Source organism: Thamnophis sirtalis, unplaced genomic scaffold (genome assembly GCF_051295495.1).
Source record: "Thamnophis sirtalis isolate CommonGarterSnake01/CBP01778 unplaced genomic scaffold, rThaSir2_p1.2 scaffold_7, whole genome shotgun sequence".
Lineage (NCBI taxonomy): Eukaryota > Metazoa > Chordata > Lepidosauria > Squamata > Natricidae > Thamnophis > Thamnophis sirtalis.
This window is the reverse complement of record NW_028261387.1, coordinates 33,159,896-33,184,610: the sequence shown is the minus strand read 5'-3', so window position 1 is coordinate 33,184,610 and position 24,715 is coordinate 33,159,896. Positions and strand designations below refer to the sequence as shown.

At 33.8% G+C, this 24,715-nt stretch overlaps 1 protein-coding gene across 3 annotated transcripts in view; it reads right to left on the bottom strand.

Moving 5' to 3' along the window:
• FAF1 (Fas associated factor 1) overlaps positions 1–24,715 on the bottom strand; it is a 245,287-nt gene that overhangs the window by 93,684 nt on the left and 126,888 nt on the right. For 2 of the 3 annotated variants that reach the window (XM_087719689.1, XM_087719688.1), the window contains exons 9-12: positions 15,572–15,667; positions 14,511–14,637; positions 12,251–12,314; positions 7,347–7,428 (exon numbers count right to left, since the gene is read on the bottom strand). In XM_087719689.1, the coding sequence (XP_087575815.1) occupies positions 7,347–7,428; positions 12,251–12,314; positions 14,511–14,637; positions 15,572–15,667 (369 nt within the window). Of the gene's footprint in view, positions 1–7,346; positions 7,431–12,250; positions 12,315–14,510; positions 14,638–15,571; positions 15,668–24,715 lie in introns of all 3 variants that reach the window. The other variant, XM_087719690.1, reaches the window with a different exon arrangement.

The following is a 24,715-nucleotide window of genomic DNA, read 5'->3' as shown; positions in this document are numbered from 1 at the left end:
TTCAAAATGTTCTGTAGGGTAATTACTATTCCTTAAGACTAGTAACAAATCAAAACTACAAACCTGGATTTTCAATAGCAATATTCCTATATAAAACCTTGATATGTAACATAGTAATTTAAATCTTTATGCTTCCTAACAGAATCTATAGTTGTTATCTGCCTGGATCTATTGCTCTTCCAACTGATTGAACAAAAACATCCAGATAAATTTGACATCTAAATAGCTGTCTCTAATGCATTTTACAAAGGAATTACATGATCTTCACAAAACTAAACAACTGTTTTGGATAAGCAATGAAATAATAAAAACTAGAAAAGGGCCATAAGTCAGAATGACGAGGGGTTTTGGACAGGCTGCTTCTTCTGTTACTGAAGCCTTCCAGTTAAAATCTCTTAAAGTATTAGGATAATAGGAGCTTTGCTCCTTCAGATCTTCTTCTATCAGGGGAAGTGAGGTAACAAGATTACTTAAAAGGATATTTTCTATTAAAAGTGTTACTTGGAACAATTGTAACTATTTGGAGAACCTTAGCTTCTATGTGTCTATTAAAAAAAAACACTAATGGGCTTGGGATGGGGGAAATTAAAATGTGCCTATTTTAGGGGGGGGCGTTGGGAGGAGCATTTAGCAAATTTCATTTGAGAGTGCATTCAAAAGAATAATTGGAAATGTCAGAGGTTAGAATCAAAATTTTGTCAACATTTTTTATAAAATCTCCAGTATATGTTTTGTTTAAAGCTGACTTCCTTTGAAGTAGAATGTGTATGTTGTAATTAAAAGTAATGGATTTTTATCTTAAAAAATGCAGCTATATTGTTTCTACCAGCTTTTTAAAAAGCAGAAAAGTGCAATACTACAACATATGATGATAAAATATTATTTGTTCAGCATAAATTTCAGCAAACTAGTATTGTTTGAATAAAATTATTATAGAATTATATTTTATAGATAGCTTGGAAATTCATTTTCAGCATGTTTGTGGCAAATTAATTTTAAACTGTGGCATGAACCTTTTATTTAACTACATAGATTATAGGGTAATTATACATGCCTGCTAAATATCCTCTAGCCACAAGTTGGACCCTACGTATCAGAAGCTGCATCTATAGCCCAGCTTCTGCAAATGTATTGGAACTTTCCCTCATTCTCCACATCCTTCATTATATCCCCAAATCTGTTTTGGAGGTTTGCAGTAGGAAATAATGAATCCATTCTACCAACAAATACATTTGCCAGCAGAATGACTCTACTATACAGAACCCCACGTTTTTTTGACATGTCATATTCCTTCCTCTTAAGAAAATGATTCAAGATTGAGATAATATTTCATATACCCTAAATTATACTAAAGATGTAGTGGTTAAGGCACCAGACTAGAAACCCAGAGACCATGCGTTCTCAGTCCGCCTTAGACACAAAGCCAACTTATTGATCATGGTACAGTCAACCTCTCTTAAACCTAGGAAGAAGACAATGGCAAACCACTTCTGAAATGTTGACAAGATAACTTCAGGGACTTATTAAGGCAAGAGTTAAATAGTGACATGAAGACACCAAAATGACAACGAACAAGAAAATTTGTATTCCAGGTTTATTTAAGAACAAATAAGATTTAGACACTTGTATGAATGAACAACATTTTCCACATGCTTTTAAAAGAAACAACTAGCACTTAACAATTGAAGTTGGAGTTATAATCCACTAACCACTGGTCTCAATTGAATGGGGGGGGGGGACCTTATAGCCCGAATCATTTTTCCACTTCATTGAAGCAACCAATTTTTAGCAATTCTAGAAATCATGTGATTTTTTATAACATGCGTGTGTACATTCATTCTATCTACTATGAAAATTTCTACATACATTTGAAGGTTACAAAGGCCACTTAATTGTTCTTTCTAGTTTAATGCAACACAGACTAAAATACAGGCTGAAGAACTCACAAACTGAACAGATACCGGGTACTTTCTTTTTCTTGTCGTACTCTTTCCCTCAAATTGACAAGAAAACTTAGTTTTACAAGCCACTGTACTACGGTTTCCATGTTGTACTAGGAATTCCAAAATAACCTATAAAATTAGTTGCCAAACAAAAAACTTGCCCACATATATGGCCAATATTACCCAAAATTGTATCTGTCATTAATTTATTGATTTGTTTTAAGTCATGAGTAAGAGGACTTTGAACCACTGAGCAACAGGACTTTGGACCAAGCAAAGTCCTCTTTTCTGATGAGAGCAACTTTTGCTAAAAGCACCAAAAACTGGTTCAATGACTGTGGGATTACTGTGCTTGATTGGCCTCTCCATTTTTCCTCCATACTCTGGGTCCTTGGTTTCCAAATGAGATGCAAAAGTTGCTCTCATCAGAAAAGAGGACTTTAGACCACTGAGCAACAGGACTTTGTACCACTGTGCTTCATTAAGACTAGGGTCAACGCAGCCGTCTACCAGAAGATTTTGGAGCACTTCATGCTTCCTTCTGCAGACGAGATTTATGGGGATGCTGACTTCATTTTCCAACTGCCCACACTGCCAAAAGCACCAAAACCTGGTTCAATGACTGTTGGATTACTGTGCTTGATTGGCCAGCAAACTCGCCTGACTTGAACCCCATAGAGAATCTATGGGGCATTGCCAAGAGAAAGATGAGAGACATGAGACCGAACAATGCAGAAGAGTTGAAGGCCGCTATTGAAGCATCCTGGTGTTCCATAACACCTCAGCAGTGCCACAGGCTAATAGCTTCCATGTCACGCCGCATTGAGGCAGTAATTGCTGCAAAAGGGGCCCAAACCAAGTACTGAGTACATATGCATGCTTATACTTTTCAGAGGTCCAATATTGTTCTATGTACAATCCTTGTTTTATTGATTGCATGTAATATTCTAATTTTCTAAGATGGTGGATTTGGGGTTTTCATGAGCTGTACGCCATAATCATCACAATTATGACAAATCATAGCTTGAACTATCTTGCTTTGCATGTAATGAGTCTTATCTTATATATTAGTTTCACTTTTTAAGTTGTATTACTGAAATAAATGAACTTTTGCATGATATTCTATTTTTTTGAGTTTCACCTGTATATAATACTGCTAGTGGATAGGCTCATCAAGACTCTTTAGGCAAAATATCAATATCCTGATGACTCTCAGCTCTACTTTTCCATAATATCTGCATCAGAAAATGTTCTGCACCATTCTCATTGTACAATAAATTCAATGGGGACAGAATTCAGGCTGAATTCTGGTAAGACAGAGACCATGTGGTGTCTAAATACAAAAAATTGATGTCTGTATGTTCTAGATTAGATAGTATATAGTATGGATTAGAAGAATGACTCTAGATTCATTTTTTCATTGAGAGTTAAAAATATTATCTTAAATATTTATAATAAGTGTACTAATTTTGATTAGTATACAGGTAGACTTCGACTTATAAACACAATTGTGTCCAAAAATTCTGTTGCTACCCTGTTTCTCCGAAAGTAAGACCTCACTGGATAATAAGCCCATTTTGGCTTTTGAGAGCATGCGCTAAAATAAACCCTCTCCCCCAAAATAAGCCCTCCCCGAAAATATTGCAACGCAGCAGCAGCCATGAGGTCACCACGGTCTCCGCCTCCTGCACATCAAAAATAATAAGACCTCCCAAAAAATAAGCCCAAGTGCTTATTTCGGGGGTCAAAAGAAAATAAGACCCTATCTTATTTTCGGGGTAACACAGTTGTTAAGTGGATTTTGCCACATTATATGACCTATCTTGCCACATTTATTCAGTGAATCGCTACATGTGTTAAATTAGTAATACAGATGTTACATTAATCTGCTTCCTAATGACTATATGATGATTGTCAGAAGGTCACAAAAGGTAATCACATGACTCTGGGACACTTCACTTGTCATAAATACAAGTTTTGCATATAAGACCTTAAATAATTTGAGATTAGCATTCTTGTCAGATTGCTTTCTGTGATACAGACCTGATACAGACCTTAGTAAAGCCATGAAAGTCCTGTTGCTTCTGTCACAACTATCAGGTTGTAATCTTATGGTTAGACAAGTGGTAGTCAACCTTTTTCTACCTACCGCCCACTAATGGATCTTTCTTGATGGAAAAATTTCCTTACCGCCCACCAGTTTTTGCGCAAGTGCGGAATATTTTTTAGAAAGGAGGGTGTTTTTTTAAAAAAAGAAATGTACGAATCAATCAGGTTTGATTCCCAGCAAGGGTATGGCTAGCTGATGAGCGCTAAATAGCTTGAAACAGATCTATACTAGTCTCCCTTTATTTATTTATCAGCACAAATATAACATTTATCTTTTTATTTATACTTTATGCATGTTTATAATGTTTTTAACTTTATGAGCCAAACTAAACACTGCTTACTCTCCTCCTTTATTTTATCCCCTTTTCTCTATTTTTCTTCCCTTTTTTTGTTAATTTTTTTTAATCTTTTCCTTTTTATCTCCTTTTTTTTAAACCTTCCTTAGGGCAATGTACAAAAGTAAGGCTGAGCTAGTTAGCCCACTTATTATTATTAGCCAACAATTCTCTCCTGCCTATAACTTTTCTTTCTCCTATTTTGCAACTGCTCTGTTCGGCTTCTGCCTGTCCCTGCTATCCCCTCCCCCCCTTCCCCTTCCCACGTGTTTGCTTCTCCTATTTTGCAACTGCTCTTTTCGGCTTCTGGCTGTCCCTGCTATCCCCTCCTCCCCTTCCCATGTGTTTGCTTCTCCTATTTTGCAACTGCTCTGTTCGGCTTCTTCCTGTCCCTGCTATCCCCTCCTCCCCTTCTCACGTGTTTGCTTCTCCTATTTTGCAACTGCGCACTTGCTCAAAAGGAGGTTTTAAGTCCCTATCGCCCACCTGGAATCCCGAAACGCCTACTAGTTGACGACCCATGGGTTAGACAGATGATCAGATTTCTTCACAGTCATATCCACCCCATTCCAGCCACTTATGGAATGCTTTTTAAATAATTACACCAATGACCAGCAGAGATCTAGCTGTCACCAATCATTACTTGGCAGGATAGACTTTTTGTGATAGTGTAGGCTTTTTAGCAATTCTGATGCAGATAATCTCTATAGTTCTGCTTTGACCAAATGAAGCATTGATAATAATTATATCGATATTACAACAGATAATTTAATATAATAATATTTACTTTAGATAGTAATGTATTTTCAGTTATAATCTTTAAAAGTAACAGAATTATTCACATGTATTTCATTTATTTGAAGAATTATTGAATAGGTATGTATGAACAAAAATATTTTCAACAATATTATTCTTCATTTTTGTTTCATTTAAATAAGAATCAGATCTCAAATTCTCTCTATATTTTCTGCTACAAAAGCAACATTACATACAAAGAAACTAAGACTTGCTCTTTTGTTAAAGCTGAATTTGAATAGAGATCCCTTTCCTTAGACAACATTGAAAAATTTCCCAAATAAAGGACAAGATCTGGACTTACTCTTGGCTGTGAAGTGCTCTCAAATTAAATCAGTTTGAAGTGGTTTTCATTAAGATGGATTGAGTGTGGCATCGTGAGAAACACTTTATCAAATGCAGTGTTTTACTTAGTGATTAACTATATACCAGTTGATGAAGCTCCCCAAATCCTTCATAATCCCACCACTCCAATAAACATTTAATGAGCATATAAGTTCAAAAAGCCCAGCAGAGGATTTAAACTTTCAATCTTGTTTTTATTTACTCTTCCAACTCAATTTCTCACTTCAAGTTAAGAATGCTATTGCTTGAAGCTCATCTGTTGCCCTGGCAAAATTAAGTGCCCTGCACATCAGGACAAAACACGTAGGTTAAGATTACAGTTCTTGCAGAGATAGATAGATAGATAGATAGATAGATAGATAGATAGATAGATAGATAGATAGATAGATAGATAGATAGACAGACAGACAGACAGACAGACAGACAGACAGACAGACATACATACATTCTTTTTTAAAAAAAAGTTGCTAATCTTCAAAAATATTGTTAAGGAAACCTCCTCAGAAAAACTGCAATCATAAGGATAGCGAATAGTAATAAGGAAAATCCACGATTCAGCTATTTACCTTTTTACTCTGTAATTGTTATATTAATCTACAGAATAATAAATATCACACAGGGAATTAACTATTCTCAAATATTTAATCCTTTTGGGAAGAAAAAATGTACAATTTTTGATTGATGCTTATACATTTTTACAAAATGAATATACCGGTATGCTTTTAGAATGCATGCAATGATCAAGGTTGACATTTCTGTAATATTGCATAATATTTTATATTGTATACAGTAAACATTTTCCCTTGCATCTTAACTGTGGAATCATCACAATGCTTGCTTGTTAGATATTAAGACACTAAGTACTGGGGGGGAAAAGGATGCTGCTTCATAGTGGTTAGCCTTGTAGCATTTAAGCTACACTGTACATTATCTGTAAATAGGGATATTAATTATATTTATTATATGTAAAATATTTCTTGTGTATGAACACCAGTTTGATGTAGGAATCAAGCTAAAAACTGGGAGATCATAACTTCTAGTTCTGCCCTAGGCACAATGCCAACTGGGTGATCTTGAGCTTATTCATTCTTTTGCAGCTCAAGGAAGTTGGCAATGGCAAACCACATCTGAAATATCTTACCAAGAAAACTACAAGGATTTGTCTAAGTAGTTGCTTGGAATCAAAAACTGATTCCAAGGCACACACAAAAAATAGTTTCATCAAATATGTAATTAAGGCATTCTTAACTGCTTGCAACGGAAACATTTTATTGTATAATATTGCACAACTTTGAATTTTCTCCCATGGTAATAATGAAACTCAGAATATTGATTTATTTATTATGCAGAAAAATGCATAACTCTCATCTCATTCTTCATTACTGTTTCAGAAAAGACACTAGTATGCCTTTGTTAGTAACTGCTTGGGAACACAAAAATGTTCTGCCTGCTACCTAATACTATTACTAGTATTCCTCCATTGAATGAAGAAAATCAAGCATTAGCTTTCAGAAAATTAGCTTTCACTTTTGCAGTCCTTTGCATTATTTGCCAGATTGTTTCAATCATCTGGGATGGGATGCAGAAGAGAGTGAATTAGGCAAAAATTAGTCCTTTCCAATCCTTCGCCAAAGCTGCAACCAGTTCAAAATGTTTTGTTACTGAGCAAACGTTACTCCATGTCCCAGTTTTCAGAAAAGAACTAGCAGCAGTAGCAGTATAAAAATTTAAACTTCATTAATACGGCAAAAATTCAGAAGATATTTTTACACTGAGTTCCTTTGTCATCTGAGTAATATAGAGTTTGAAATGTACTTACATCTCTAGCTTTCCCGTAGAAGGCCTCTTGAAAGGCAGCCTCTAAAGATCCAATAAAAAATACTGGATGGCAGTCACCATATCTGTTTCAATCCAAAATGTTTCAGAGAGTTTTAATAACAAAAAGACAATAGTATTATTTTCCAAAATCAAATATCCAAGACTTATTGTATCAATGCTTTAATGATAATTATATATCTAAATATTTGTATATGTATATGTATGTATGTATGTATGTATGTATGTATGTATGTATGTATGTATATATATATATATATATATATATATATATATATATATATATATATATATATATATATATATATATATATATATATATATATATATACACACATATATATATACATATATATATATACATATACACACACACACACACACACACACACACATATATATAATTTAATTTCAAGCTAAATAACATTGTAAAATTGAGTGCTGGAAAAGGTACTGGACTTTTATTCTTCATCATAAGGAAAACTGACATTTTTAAAATTCTCTTAACTCAGCAATTAGTGTAACCTTTTATATTAAAGAACAGAATTCTTTAGTTGTTTAATTCTTTTCTCAAAGCCAGTGGCGGACTTAACAAGGATAAACTTAATGGAAATTTCAGTTTATTTATTTTAAATTATTTTCTTTAATAGAACATACAGCCAATGACCAGCAAGTAAAAAAAACAACAATTAAAAGATAATAAGATATAATGAAAATATAATAGAGATAAAGGCAAAAAGAAAACAGAAACCTAAAACTACTGAATTTCACAGAACTGGTAACAAGATATCAGCATCAGGGCAAAAACAGTCTTTTACTTCTGATTGAGATAGCAGCCAATAAGAATTTAGCATCTCTGTTTGCAATAAATGGGTTCTGATCCTGCAGGCAGCATAGAGCTTCTCCCTCAGAGTAGAGTTGAGTTATATTAAAAGTGGATATTAAAAAGGTAGCGAGTACAATGTCATAGAAGAGATCGTGAGGGGAAAATTTGGAAATATTCAAACTATAAGGATATTCTCTTTACAAAAAGGATTTTCTACTTCCTAGTCTTCAGTATTGATGTAGGGAAATTGTTGAAACGGGCCAAGCTAAATGCTCTATGGTGTAGCAAAAAAAGCAAGACTGAAGACATACTTAGTAGGAACTAGTTGGTTCTACTCTAGAACCCACTATGAAAATCACCAATAATTCCTAGATTCAACTGTCATGCTCATTATAAATTCACTAGCAAGTTTCTGCCCTGACTTTCTCTAAATGTAAAGAACAAAATCCAAGGAGAAATTACAGAAACTCAAGTTGGCAAAATATTTGTCCTCTATCATTAAGGGGAGTTGTCAAAGAGCATTAAGGGGGTCAGTGAAGCAAAACTGTAACTAGTAAGAGAAGTGACAAGTGTGGGCTGTTTCCTCAAAGAAGCAGCATTCCTGGTTCCATACATATCAGAGCATTTGAGATACACCATGAGACCTGAAAGAGGGTAGACAAAAATCTTGGACTGGACAATCTCTAAGGAAGATGTTATAGATGCATACTTATGAACTACTATCTGATAATCTGGCGCTGCCCAGGTATTTATCTTAATCCATACATTTGTCCTCAAAAATAATTCCAGACCAAACGTAATTTCTAAACGTTGAATTTCCCCCCTCACCAGAGAAAGCCCCCTTATGGAGTACTGTGAAGCTGTTACCATGGCAACTCCGCTGCGCTGTACACTAGAATGATAGTATGATAGAAGCCATTTTAAGGCACAACAGGCTATATCTTAACAGAACAATCCCCCCAGGGGTGTTAGGGGTGACTTACCCCCACAATATTTGTTTCCAGAGAGTAAGTCATCTGTGTACCAAGTTTGGTTAAAAGGTATTGCTCGAGGCATTCCAGAGTTATGCTGGAACACACACACACACACACACACACACACCGTGACCCGTCAAAACCGCAGTCCACAAAAGCGCGATCGACGAAAACGCGCATTTGACGTCATCACAGCGCGACGAAAAAAATTAAAAATTGAAATAACAATAAAATTAAAGCAAGCCGATTCACATAAAGGTAAGGGTTAGGGTTAGGGTTAGGGTTAGGGTTAGGTTAAGGGTTAGGGTTAGGGTTAGGTTTAGAGCGTTAGGGTTACGTTAAATTTTACGTTAAAGGTTAGCGTTAGGTTAAGGGTTAGGTTTAGGGTTAGATTTAGGCTTAGGTTAAGGGTTAGGTTTAGGGTTAGGTTTAGGGTTAGGTTTAGGGTTAGGTTTGGGGGGGTTAGGGTAAGGTTTTTGCTTTATTTTTACATTTTTCCATCACAGCGCGATGTTTTCGTTGCGCTGTGATGACGTCAAATGCGCGCTTTCGTCGACCGCGATTTTGTCGTCCGCGGTTTTGTGGTGGAACCCACACACACGTGTGTGTTCCAGCATAACTCTGGAACACCTTGAGCAATGTATGTATGTATGTATGTATGCATGTATGTATGTAGTATCAGTGGTGGGATTCAAATTTTTTACTACTGGTTCTCTGGGCATGGCTTGGTGGGCGTGGCTTGGTGGGCATGGCAGGGGAAGGGTACTGTAAAATCTCCATTCCCACCCCACTCTAGGGGAAGGTTACTGCAAAATCCCCTTTTCCTCCCAATCAGTTGGGACTCGGGAGGCATAGAATAGATTGGGGCGGGGCCAGTCAGAAGTGGTATTTACCGGTTCCCTGAACTACTCAAAATTTCCACTACCGGTTCTTCAGAACTGATCAGAACCTGCTGAATACCACGTACGTACATACGTACGTACGTATGTACGTATGTATGTACATGTGTGTGTTTATGGCAGCAGAGAGGCAACATTCTTAGAGCCCAATATTGCCTTGGTGCTATTACCAAAGTGTTACTAATTTGTTCCTGTCAGATTGTAGCCCTGGAATATAATGATCAGATATTTAAAGGCAGAAGATTATTCAATATGATTGTCATCAGTACAACTATGGTGTTTTCAGCAGCTCTGCCCCTCTGAGAAAACCATAATTTTAGCTTTAGAATAATTAACTATGAACTTTTCCTCCCTACAAAAATCTGCCAAGCCCCAGAGACATCTAAGGGTAATCTGAGAAAATGAAATGATTGATGTATCATTTGTATAAAAGCAGCATCACAAAATATCTTGCTTTGTATGTTTGTGTGTGTGTGTAAATTTCTTAACCTGGGTGATGGTATTTTCATGTAACATCTTGATTAGATAAAAGCATGTCACCTGAAATTGATCTTCAATAAGGTTTACTTGGGATATCAGGATGGACTCAACAGTTGGTTTCTCTCATTAGGTAATACTGTAATAGGCCTCTGGGAGGGAATATGCTCCTATGACTGATATTTGTCAGCAGTTGAACTGAAGAATATTGACACCAGCTTTAGTGTGCTCAAAGTTCTGGTCAGGAGAGTGGTATTTTGTAAGAGATGCAAAGTCTGTTGATTGCAGTTGAGCTTCAGATAGATTTGCAGTTAGCTTCTAGGTACAGTCATACTTTAAAAGTCTCCTTTTGATGTAAGAGGACTGTAAGAAATTGAGTCATCATCTGTGCCAAGCCTTCTAACTTAAATAATAATTCATTATTTGGAAAGTTCTCATTCTTGAAGCAAAGATGGGAATGCTGAAAAAAGGTGAACTATTTTCTGACCAGGATGATTTGTAAGACAAGTAACTTGTTTGTAACTGGCAGCAAAGAGTTGTCTTAGAGAATAGCAAAAAGTGCCCTTAGAAGGCCATCTTGTGATATTAAGTATTATTAACTAAAAGTAATTTTCTGTTTTCAAGGTAATTGTCTTTTTATGGCTGTCTGCCCCTTGAAAAGTAAAATATACTGGTGGCTCAACTAGTGGGCAAGAAGATGAACTTTCTGTGACAGTGAGTTAATATAGCTCTTTAACTTTTCCCTCAAGTCCTCAAAAATATCTAGGACTGCACATTACTCAGACAATGAACATTTAAAAACTCGGGCAAAGGAGGATATTTCAAAGTGGCAAAATACGTATGAAATTCCTTGAAAATGTATTTTTAAATGTTACTCAAACAAGGTTTCCAAATATTCACATATTTGTTCTGCCCCTTTACTAAATACATGAAATTAATCTGAATAACAGATTTTCAACATTAAATCTTCAAAACCAAAATAACAAAACTCTGAAACAATACACTGCATGAAGTCACATTACCTAAATAAACTTCCAAGTGATCTCTTTATTTATTTATAAGACTGGATTTAAAGACTGCCCAACTTCCAACAACTCTGGGTGGCTTGAATTTCTAATGGTAGGAAACAATGAAAAGAAAGGGAGAAAAAAAGTCTTGTTCTGATAGAAAAAATATTTTTAACTTGGCCAACCTGGAGCAAGTAGATCATAAGTAGAACCTCTAAGAATATTGCAACTATGGAAAAAATATTATGAAATAGATTGTTGCTCAATTCCAATTTGAAAAATACTGTATCTTTCATTGTCTCTGCCAAGTATAGGAGACTGACACAAAAGCAGAATGCAAAAAGCTGGCCTGTGGTTTCAGATCTTATTCCCATGCTGAAGTGTGTGACAGAGAAATGAAACAAAAAAGAATAAATGGGAGGCTCAAACTGAAAAGGAACTATATTTTAGATTTGCAAGTCTCACAGAAAGGCAGTGGAACTTTCAGGTTTCTACCTGATATTTTGTTACCTTATAAGTATAATCTTTATTGTCATTGTACTTAAATACAACAAAATTGGTTATAGATATTGCACAAAATTTAAGCACAGTATATACATGTATTATAATTCATTGGAAGAAACTTGCTACCCTATATGTTTGCTAAAGGAAGCAATAATTATGATGATATACATATATAGATTGTACTCAGTTATAAATCTAACCTTGAAGAAAATTCTGCTGTGAATTGTAATAAGGCATCTCCTTCATTTTCAGCATTTTCTGGCACTACAGAAGGAAAGGAAAATATTGCAAGTAAATATTAACAGGTAGGTTTAAAATATTTCCTTTACCATTTAGCCAAATTTTCTGTGAGCTCTACTTATCTACCATGGCAAATTGTTTAACAAAAAGAAGATAAGTCTTTTTGAACTATTCTTTGAAGATGAATCAACGAATACAATGTCAATACTACAATCTGAAAATACTAAGCAATTTATAAGTGACATAGCTTGATACAATAACTAACTCCCCTGTAAGCCACTGAACTCAATTTAAGATGCTAGTTATTCGCCTGTAAGCAGAAAATGACTTATTAAATTGATTGAATCAATAAAATTCAAAATGCACATGAAGATTAACTGGGAAGGTCTTGCCTATAGTGACTCCAGCTTATACTGCAGGACCAACGAGTTGAATGGTCTCTGCAATAAGTGTCCCAAATACAGCACATTCTCCAAGCAATAATTAACTGTGTTATTTCAGAAACCAACTGGCCCTAAGATTACCTATGGTGTTTAAGCTATCCCTACCCCAACTATTTTCTTTCCTGGCTTTCTTGCCTGATGAAAACTTATCAGAAACTTAAAATCTGCACTATCGTTATTTTCTCAGGTATTATTTAGGTTATTTATAATTTTGTATACTGTTATAAAGTATTGTTAGCAACCCAGAGTTATATATTTAGAATGGGTGCCACCAAAAATTAATAAATATAAGTGGAATTAATTAATTAACTAATGATTATGTAAAACATTAGTAGACCTAAAATGTGTATTTCTTCTATTTTTAATACCATATTGTAATGATGTCAATTTCAGTTAAAATTTATGTTATAATGAGAAGACCAGCAGAAAACAGGAGCTACTGAAATGTATTAAAACATCTTATGTTCTTGGGAAGATGTTGATGTGTATAAACATCAACACTGCCAGCTAAAGAACTGGCAGCTTTGATATCACCTTTTTGTGTATATAATAATAACAACAGAGTAGAAGAGAAAGAACTGGAGAAAATCACAAAATGCAAACACCTGAAAATAGAAATATAACGACAATAGCAAAAAAATAAAATAAAATCAAAGACAGTACCAATAGTAAAAGATGCATTGGATGCATCCGAAAAGATGAGCATCATTTGAACACCATTAACATTGACAATATCACTATCAGTCAGTTGCAAAATTCAGCTTTATTTGGAATAGCTTACATCAGGGTGTCAAACTTGCGGCCCACTGGCTGGATGCATTGTGCACTGGCCACGCCCACCCCCATTTTAGCAAAGGAGGGGAATGTCACTATATGTCACGTGACGACATATTGATGATGCGTATTTGACACCTCTTGTTTACATCATGCAATAATTCCTTTTACATACCATCAAATCTTGGGAAGGACATAATAAAAATACCAAAGCCAATCTAAACATCAGGCAGACTATAGTAATCATAGTAATAATTGTATTGGTGGACAAAATGACAAATCCAGTCTGACTATGGATAAAAATGCCAAATCCAAATCTGACTGTGTGACCAGCAATAATTGTACTGGTAGAGTTGCTCGACGGCAAGATGTGCCGCATATAAATTTTCTAAATAAAGAAATAAACAGTACAATATAATGCAATACCATTACCCATAATGGTTATTAATTTGTACTGAAAATATGATACCGAATTAACAGGTAGCATTTTAAGTCAACCAAAATGTCTAAAATGTCTATTTAATAGATTAACAGAATAAAAATTTCAGATACAGATAAAATTTGTTCAACAAAAGTGTATGTTTATCTGATTTAACCTAATCTGTTAATAGCAAAAAATACCAGACCAAGCCATTACTAACATCACAATAAAAATTAGCATTCAGTGAAATAATCACATTTATTCATGATTTTAACTATTTTTTGTTATTAATGAAAGTTAACAGTTCCTGAAAATCTCATTTCATTTACTGGTTATTTTACTGGTTATTTACTGCCTACAACTCATTTATATAATTTGCAACTTCATTTCCCCGCTTTTTAAAAAAAACTATTTTTGTATTAAAAAAAACAGATTGTATTGTCTATTATTTCTATTGTATCACCCCAAGAAAGTCATACTGTGGTCTGAAAAAGCAACATGTCAAAAAGAATCTGTTTTCTCTCCCCATCCCATTTATCCAAAGTTGGGGTTATACTATTCACAATACATAGTAATACTTACTCATTGGAGATTTTCTCAATGCAGATGATGCCATACCAAACATCTCTCCATCATCCACCCCAAATTCTGTAGCATCTTCAAAGTCATCTCCATCACTGTCACTAACCATATGTACATCTGTGCATTGCTAGTTTAGTAAAATTGATAATAAACCAATTATTGAACAAATAAATATCAACAATAAGTTTTCATAGTTAAATAGGAAAGTCACCAAATTTTCATCCAAAACCTTGAAATGAAATTTCATTTTTATTTTCTAATAAATATATTTGAGAAAGAAGCATGCATAATTAGGGCATGTCAAATTTTTAAACTTTTAATTTTCAAACATTAAGGGTGTTCAAAAGTTGTGACATGCTTGGAGATTGTAAAAATATTTTGGTTACTTCAATATCATTTAGATGTGCTTGGTAAATACATTAACTACTTAAATATAATAACTTTTCAACATTTTGTTTGTTTCATTTCTTTTTCAAAAATCAGTGCAAAGAATATAAGAAAGTTTATGTTTAATTGCTTATAGAGTAGATGCCTTCCTTAAAAAAGGACTTGACCTGATAGTGGAAGTAGAATGGTATATGCCATTTAACTTTCCAAGGCAAGGAAGTCCTAGCTCAGTTAAGGTTCCACCACAGCAGGGAAATAGAAAAAAATCCTTTTTACTGTATTAGAGTGACAGGATAGACCAATAGGGGAAAATAGGATTTTTTAGGGAATCTGTTTAATAGGACCTTAAGGTTTTAAAATCATAATCAATACTCTCAATTGGGCTCACAACAAATTGGTACCAATCTATTTCTTCCAAAGTCAATAGAGAGAGAAAGAGAGAATGAAAGAATTTTAGCAATTATTTTTTTCTTTACATAATAAAAGAAATATTATTACACTAATGTCTTATTCTTTGGTTTCATTCTAACATATTCTTTATCAAATAAAATCAACCAGCAGACATTATGCCATAAGATCAAAGTAGGACATAAATTAGACATATAATATCATTTTCAACAAAACTTTAATAAAAATTGATCTGCCAACTCTGTGGGAAGAAGGAGTTGTCCTACCTCTTCTGATTGTTCTCTAGTTTGTGCTGGTGAAGATCTTCTCCCAACTGTAAGTCGATGGCAAGGATAAGAGATTCCTGAGGCTGCTAAAGTAATCTAAAAAGAAGACAGGTATTACTGAATTATCTATCAGATTTTGTTAAACATCGAAAATCAAACTGCAATAGACATAAATATCAAGGTGCATTCTTAAAAAAAAAAAAGAGCATTTTCAATTCTCTCCTTTGCATGGAGTGACCAGATGAACCTAGGATGGGAAGAAAAAAGTTCAGAAAAAGATAGGATAGCAATTTAAAACTAATGGGGTTGCCAGTAATTATAACAATGTTTTTGCAGTTAAGAATATTACGGTTGCTGCTAAGAAAAACCAAGCTTTTGATGGCGTGTGCCTTACCGTGTGCACTAAGATGGTAAGGATAAAGGGGAACTCAGGCACAAAACAGATTATGTAGAAAACAAACACAGGTTAGTCCAAAACAACTCAAATGCCTATACACCAACACCTAAAGTATGAAGAATAAACAGGGTGAATTAGAAATCCAAGTACACGAGGGCAGACATGATATTATTGCCATTATGGAAACTTGGTGGGATGAAACCCATGAATGGTCTATACAGCTACAGGGATTTAAAATTGTTTGAAAGAAACAGAATTAATAAAAGAGGAAGTGGAGTTGTGCTATATATATTTAAAAAATAACTATATCTCTACATAAATACAGCAAAATAATGACGAAACCATTTTGAATGTATTTAGAAGGAAAAAAGAATGACATTGCCATAGTTGTATACCACACAAGCCACCCAACCAATCAGACAAAATAAATGAACATTTTTTTGCTAGTCAGTTAATTAAGGTATATAGGAAGTACACCACAACAGCAATGGGGGATTTTAACTACTCTGACATCAACTGGGATACAAACTTTGCATCTAATGGAAGGTCAAACAGATTTCTAGCAGAAAACTGTGTCTCCCAAAAGGTAGTGAAGGGACCTACAGAATCAGTCATACCGGATTTAATTCTCATTAACAGAAACAAAGGTGTTGAAATACAGGAACTTTGGGGGGAGTGACCATGCAATATTGGAATTCAACATTATACAAGCACAAACAATAGAGCAAAGTCAAACTAGAGTCTTGGATTTCAAGAGAGTTGATTTCAATAAATCCAGATAGAGCCTGAAAAGGATTCCATGGATGAGAATACTCAAGGGGAAAACAACCCAAGAAACTTGGGAACTTTGAAAAGTTAGATTATAAAATCCCACTCTAGCACAATTCAATGAAGAAGGAAAATAAGAGATCTCAAAAGAAACCAGAATGGCTGCACAAAGAACTCTCTGATAAATTGAAAGACAAATTGACAAGTATAAAAAATAGAAAGATGGACACATAATTAAGGGAGAATATCAGCAAGTAACCTGAACCTGCAAAGATGAAATCAAGAAAGGTAAGGCTGAAAATAAACTAAGAATTGCAACAAAAGTAAAAACAACAAAACACAACAAAATAACCAAGAAAAAGGTTCTTTAAACACCTCTTATTAGGGTTAGATATCTAGATATTTCAGAAACGTGAATAATTTGTGACTGTATAATCACTATTTACCATCCTATGGATGGGAAAAAAGACTCACAGCTAAAAAAAAGAGATTAAAGTGTAGTTCTGTTCATCTACAGATGAATATAACTGGTCTCAGAAGGTAAAGCTGGAAGCTGAAAATTTGGTGTTTAGCTGTATGAGAATGAGCTGAAATAAATTCTGGAAAAAAATAACTTGCAATTATTCAATTGCAAGGTTCATTTTAGTAGAAAACCCCTTCTTTGTTGTATCTATTTCTATTTCTTTGACACTCAAATGGATATATAACTGTCTTAAGTTATCTCCCCTGTTCCCTACCAAGTAAATATCGGTATATAGTCTTCTTAGTTAATAGGTTGCTATGCAATCAAGTCCTTCCAGATAGAAATGCACATATTATTGAAAACGAAGACATCAAAAATGAATTGTACTATGACAAAAATCAGTTTATTACACTAACCCTTTAAAATTGATTAATGTTTGCATTTAAAACACGGAAAATGTTCTATTTTCCATGTCACTCTAGTATATAGCCCAAAGCCTAGCAAATATATTGGGGCAAAAAATCTTTTTATTCAGGGTATTTTTAATCACATATGCCAGAACTCATAAAAGCCTTCATTTTCTTCAGGTTAAAGGAAGCTGATTAAGTGTGCTAGCTAACCAAGTGGGTGTTGACCTGCCTGGACTAGCCTGCTGACACCTTCTTGTAGCAAGGTTAAATAACAATTTAGTCACAATTTTAAAATCACAGAGTTAAAAGGAAATGACTATTTTTGAATAAATGAAATATGAATGCAGACAGTGAAACTCTTCCAAACCTAACACAGAATACACTTGCTTTTGCAATGGTGACACTGCTATTTTCATCAAGTTTTGTTCAGTATATTATTGGGCTCAAGTATAGAAAAAATAAATTTCTGATGTAAAATTTTGCCTATATAGCTAAATATATCTACAACTTTTAAATAGCATGCTTAAAGTGACCAATGTGAACACATTTAAGTACACTTGTCATTGTGATTAAGTAATTAGAGCCAAATTCTCACAATGAATAGCTTCTAATTTTCACTGGCTTTATCCAGATTTAGGAATGCTTAGTAGAATGGAGCTTAAATGACTAAGTATTATCAAACTGAGACTTACTCTATCTTTAAAATGTAAGAGCATTTAAGAAAAGACAGACAAGTTAACATGGTGCTGGTTATTTGATGCTCTTTGGTTCCATAAGATCAATAGGTTTTTAGATAAAAAACAGAATATTCTTTTCTCTTTTTTATTCATATCTTAAAAGATGTGGAATTGGGAAGAAGAATCAGCATGAATCATCCCTATATGGTCAAATACGAGTTTCAACTACTAGAATGTTGAAACCAATAGTGTAATCAGTAAGCATTTTTAGATTAAAAGTTTATACAACTGAAGGGGAAAAGCCAACATGGCATTTAATATTGGTGAAAATTAAGATATCAGATAGAGTTATTACATTTTTATATCCACATGTCTAAATTTCAATTTTATACCTTTTTAATACTTCAATCCATCAATGTATTTAATAGTTATCACTATCACTGCTAAAATAACTGTTGTTACAAAATGACAACATTCAAAGCAAACTATGAATTTAAGAGAACCATTCCCACTCCAACAAAAGAAAGTCTAGATACAAACAACAATCCTTCATACTGTCTTAAGTTTACCAGTGATTGATAAAACTTTTTAAATGCCACTGAAATCAATCCTGATTTTTTTTATTCCCATAAATATTTGCTTGTAACCCATGTGTGTACGTGCATGAATAGACATGTATTTATGTACAATGGCTAGAGGCTACACTACAAAGAAGGGAAGTATTAAAATAGCATTAAATGAACTAATAATTATAATTAAAAGTAATTGCCTGTAAAATAAAGCAATCTGTTTGCAAAATGATAGACATCTTATCTAAAAACCCAGCGTTAATAAATTCTTTTAACACTCCAACTGGACTTCACTCTCTCACAGACTGAGACACTATGGAATTTTGAACTCAAAAGGCTTAAATCTTTATAAATCATATTGAGTTTTAGTGAATTTCTGCAAAGGAAAATATCTTCATCCAGGAAGACTTCACCAACTGAGTTTTTGGAATTTCCTGATGTATTGTTGTGGAGTACCACTATAGGTAAAGAAGGATCTCCTGTGCAGATATGAATTCTCCACTCATGCAGGGCTTCAAAATGAAGGTACAGTAATCTAATCTGATTTCACAACTTTCATCTCTCATCTATTTATTTGCTATCTCCAGTACCTTTATTGTTACCAAATCCTCAACACATTTAAGAGGAGGCCCACCTCCAACTCATAGGTAATTATTTAGGGGGGGAAATAAAAACATAATCATCTAGAAAATGTTTAGACTAAAAAGAACAAGTGAAAAATAATTCCAATTATTTCTGCAAAAGCTTTATTGGTAGTAATTTACTTATGTATTGTGGTTTTGTTTTTATGCACTTATAACTAAATGTAGTATAGATAAAATAAAACAACTGATACTATAGTGCATTCCAATGAGTTGTAATATAATATAGAATAAGGAGGTTCTAATCTAAGCTAATAATATTAAATGCTATATAATCCACATACTGGAACAGGTAACTATTTGTTTGTTTGCTTGCTTATTTATTTATTTTAAAGCAACTTCACAAGGACCTATGAAAAAGGAGTGTTTTAGTGCTTTTTTAAACTGCTGAGTAAGCCAATTACATGCACCGTCCCAGATGAAGAATCAAAGCCAGATGAAAAAAAGCTCTTAATCATGACATAGCTGTTGTAGGAAGCAGTAGAATCAAATTCACTAGTCTTTGCCTGATAATCAGGTCAAGTTCATATTAAATACCAGGTCTTTCAAATAACAAAGTGTGCCCATTGGCAGGGTACAAAGTGTCATCACAGCATTTTGTTTTCTTAAATTGCCAACCAACTTAATGATCGGTGGTCAAAAAAGATAGGAGCAAAATAAGGAAGGTTTGTACGAACAGCAGTATTCTGGATGCAAATCAAGAGGTGGAGCAGTCAACAGGCTGCTATGACTGCCAGTGAGAGTGAGAAAGAGATTGCAGTTTCTACATTTTGATAATTCATCACTAGTTTTTAAAAGCTAAACTAATAAAATAGTGGTTGCCTATATTTTGAAATAATAATCATTTCTAGATTATTCATTCAAGAATGAAACTAATCTCCAGCAGGGCTGACATGGACGTTTTCCTTCTCTTGGTCAGTTGCTTTTCAGAAGTACAGCTTCTAACCAAAATTCAGCAACTGTCTTTTTTTCCTATGAAACAAGTCAATTTCATCACAGTTTGCAAAGATGGCTTATTTAAGCAAAACCTTAATTCTAACATTGTGTTTGATGTGTTTGATCACAATCTTAAACTGTGATAACCAAAACAGAAAATGAAAACTTCTAATCATTTCAGCGGTGAATCAGAGAGGATGGTGGTAGAAGGTGCTTCTATGAATGCTGAGTGGGAACACCAAAGCTGTCAAAAAACAGGAAATTCTATTGATTTTTTTTAAAAATTAACCAAAAATGACATATATGTATAGTGATTATTTCATTTCTCTTCAACAGCTTGTATTGTTTCTACAATTGGCATAATGCTTTAAAACCAGTTTGATCTTTTCACAAGAAATGAACTTATTTCTATTATGAAAAAATGTACATATAACATCAGGCATTAAAATTTATTTTTAAACAATAACTGGATGCCCCCTCTCCCAAATCACTAGAGTGGATTGTGTTCACGTTTCACCAGCACCAATGCATACTTTATCCTCTCATAAAGTGCTGCTGAGATAATTACTGCTGACAGATTTATTCAAGGTTCATTTCACTTTTTCTCTAGTTTTGCTCTAGTTAGAAGTGCAACAGAGCCCATGGGAAGATCCACCCCTCACACCTGTTAAGTTTCTTCATGTTACTAGGGCCAGTTTGGACATGTCACTTTGAATTAGCATTGTACAAACGCACTAAGTGTGACAATTACTTATCACAGGTTTAACTTATAGGAAAGAGAGAGAAGAAGAAAAGTTTCCAATTCAAGCCCAAGAACAGTGTCCAAATACGAAATTTAAGTCCTTTAGTACAGGTTGTAAGAAATTCCCTCTGAAATTTACAAAAGAGTTCCCATGGCAGAAATCCTAAACAAAGATCAAAATTAATATAACGAACTAATCCTGTGTTTTTAAATGAAATAAATATTTTCTTGGAGCATTCATAAATATTCTATTTCTTGGCATTATTATTCTAATTTACTGATATTATAACAGAGACAGAAATGTGTGCGCACGCACGCATGCACACACACACATACAAACAAAAATAGATAGACAAATACACAAAACTCATATTCTGCAGACTGCCATATATTTACTGAAAAGGTAACTGAAGGTTTGGATATGCTGTTAAGGGAGATGTTGTTATCATCCTTTGTAGTACTTGTGGCTATGTTTCAGTATGGGGGAGAATAGGCTGAACCTGAACTTTAGTAATACAGTTGCTGAATGCACATCAGGGCTCTCTAGTGTCATGAAGTTTGCTTCCTTGTTATCACCCAGCTAGTTTACTACAGGGCACATTACATAGGGGCTGCCCTTAAACATTAGTCAAAAATTGTGAGTGGTCCAGAATGTGTGTGTGTCCCCTGATGTCATCATTAGAAACATAGAAATATATATGATTCTGTAGATCCTGCACCATTAACAAGTTCCTGGGTACAATTTAACTAATGTGTTAGTTTTGATCTTTGTAGTTTGTTACCTGGGTACCTACAGGATCATTTGCTCCAACCAATATTGGCTTGACCTTAGAACAGCTAGTTCTATCCCACCTTTTTTAGAGCTTGAGATACTGAAGCTTCTCTGTAGGAGCACCAATGCTTTGAACAGTCTCTTGAAGGTCATCAGGTTGGCCTCTCTCTTGTCAGCTTTCCAGAAAATGTTAAAAACTGAATTATTTCAGAGGGCCTTTTCTTAAGTTTACATTTGATGCCATCTTGTTTCCTAGTTACTTTTCTTTCTTCGTGTTTCCCTGGGTTTTTCCTTCATTTTTTATATTCTGTGTTGTAGGTTTTTGTATTGAGTTTTAATTGATTATTTTTATTTTTATTCAGATTAGTTTTAACCTGACAGTGCATGTTTTATATATACTGTAAACTGACAGTTTGCACCGGGATATTTTTCATTAATGAAATAAAAATACGCTTTGAAATATAGATTAAGCCAATCACATTAGAATATAGAGCAAATATTACAACCATCATAATTGATAAATAACATTACACCGTTCTTCAGAAGAGAAAGTTTTGATAACATTATAATGAGCCAATTCTGCCCTATGTCTTCACAGTTAGCTTAATGCTAGGATGCTCAATGCCAGATGCAGCACACAGATTTTATATAAACCCATTTACAACATGTCTTTTTCATTAGTTCTCTCTTTCTCAAATTAAATTTCAGATCAGCTGAATGCTCTGTTAATTCTTCTTTAAAACTTCTAGTTCAGTTAGAAAAAAATCCCAATAATATTGTATGTACTACTTCATGAGGTTTGTTTGCTCCAACTTATACACTTTCTACAAATATGAACACATACCAGTACTGGAAATGTCTTTCAGGACTACAGGTAGTCCTTAACTTTTGATCAGAATTGGGACCTAAACTTCCAGTGCTAAGTAACGCAATCATTAAGTGGCTCATTTTATGCCTTATTTTCAAGGTAAATATGTCAAACTTTTTTAGTGATCAAGATTATTCAGAATAAGTGAACAATACGTTAGCTTTTTAAATTATGTAAAAGGAAGCTTGCAATTTCATATACCAATGAGATTCAAGTATATTTCTCTTATTAATATCTATGTTAGATTTGTGTAAATCTTCTACAGAACTAGCTTAGGCTGCTTTTCTTTCAGAATTCCAGAAATGTAAATTTCAATCTGTCAATATGAAGAAAAGATAAATCACAAGGGAGTAAGAGTTTTGGATCATTTATCTCCTAAAGTATAGGAGTGGGTCAGGTTGTTTTTTTTGTAATGACATGTGTAAAGCTATGGCTAACCTCAATTTGTATCTGGGCCTACCATATACATTAATATCTGTGATTGGACCTGTTATATTTCAATTTGCAGGTTATGTTAATATAACGAACTTAATAGAAACTGAAGGCTACACTGAAGTGTTAAATCCCTGCAGCAATATCACTGAGTCACTCTTTCTCTAATAATTGCAAGCTTGGGCATTCTTTTAATGAGTTTTGTGAATATGTCATCACAGAGATGAAATAAACTATCACGTCTAAGGGGTATTATTTTCAATAACACAATTGTGAAACATTTCAACACATTCCGTTTTGATTCATTAAATACTCCAACACTGAAAGAATGACCCCTAGACACCGAGAATAAATGTGTAATGTAGCCAAAGATTAGAATATAATTTTAGGTAACTGTTCATATTAATAACCATAAGATCTGAAAAAACAACTCTACATTTGGTATGTTTGTAAATATGAGCTATTAAAATATGATTATTAATATTTTTGAACTTATAATCTGCTTACAAATATTTCACTCGCTTATTTATATCAGTTGTCCATGAGCACTTGGGGGGGGGGGAGTTGAGCCAACCAAACAGCAAAGATATTATGGTAATATTAGCAGAATATACATACAGTGGATTTTGAGGTTGCTATATATATCACAATTTTGTTAAAAATAAAGATCTGCTATAATTTACACTGCTATAATATATGACAAAGAGTAGTGCATAATTGGCTTTTGCCAATAATTACAAAAAATCAAAGATTTGATAAAACCTTCTTGTTTAATGACTGCAATAACATCTCCCAGGGATATGAAATATTATTGACAAATTGTCTATGTGAAAAGTTTAAATAATTTAACATTATATGGCTTTCATTGAGGGAGGTGCTTCTTCAAAAATGTTCATAGAATCTATGTGGTACAATTTTTTTTATCTCAGACAATTATCCTTTTCTCCAAATAAGCTTATAAGCTGAATTCATGTTAAACCCATATTGAGTTCTATTTAATTTTTATTTATTTATATAAAGATTTTTAGGTAAATGGAAGCTGCAAATTCTAAGAGTTCTACTGGCATCTCCAAAGATTTTGGTTTTTTTTCCTGCTTTGTGGAGAAGTTTATTTTTCAAAGTGGCTGGAATAGTTGAAATAACTGTAAGCAAACAAATCAAACGCTCTGATGGGAATGTAGAGTTCAATTATATCACTCGTTGGACTCTGACTCTTCATTTTTGCAAACACTCTATACTCGCTTTGGGTAGTATAATTTCTACTGTTAATAATTCAATTTTAACAATACGTGTTCTTATTTTATAAGAGAACATCAATTAATTATATTAATTTAAGGGGCTTCTACTTGGACTGACTTTCTAGTTATTTATCTGGTCCCTAGCTAAGTCCCCAAATTAAACGTTTTTTTCAGCTGTTTAAAAGAAACCATATGACTTTGCATGGCTGCAACTTTAAAGTTTAAATCTGT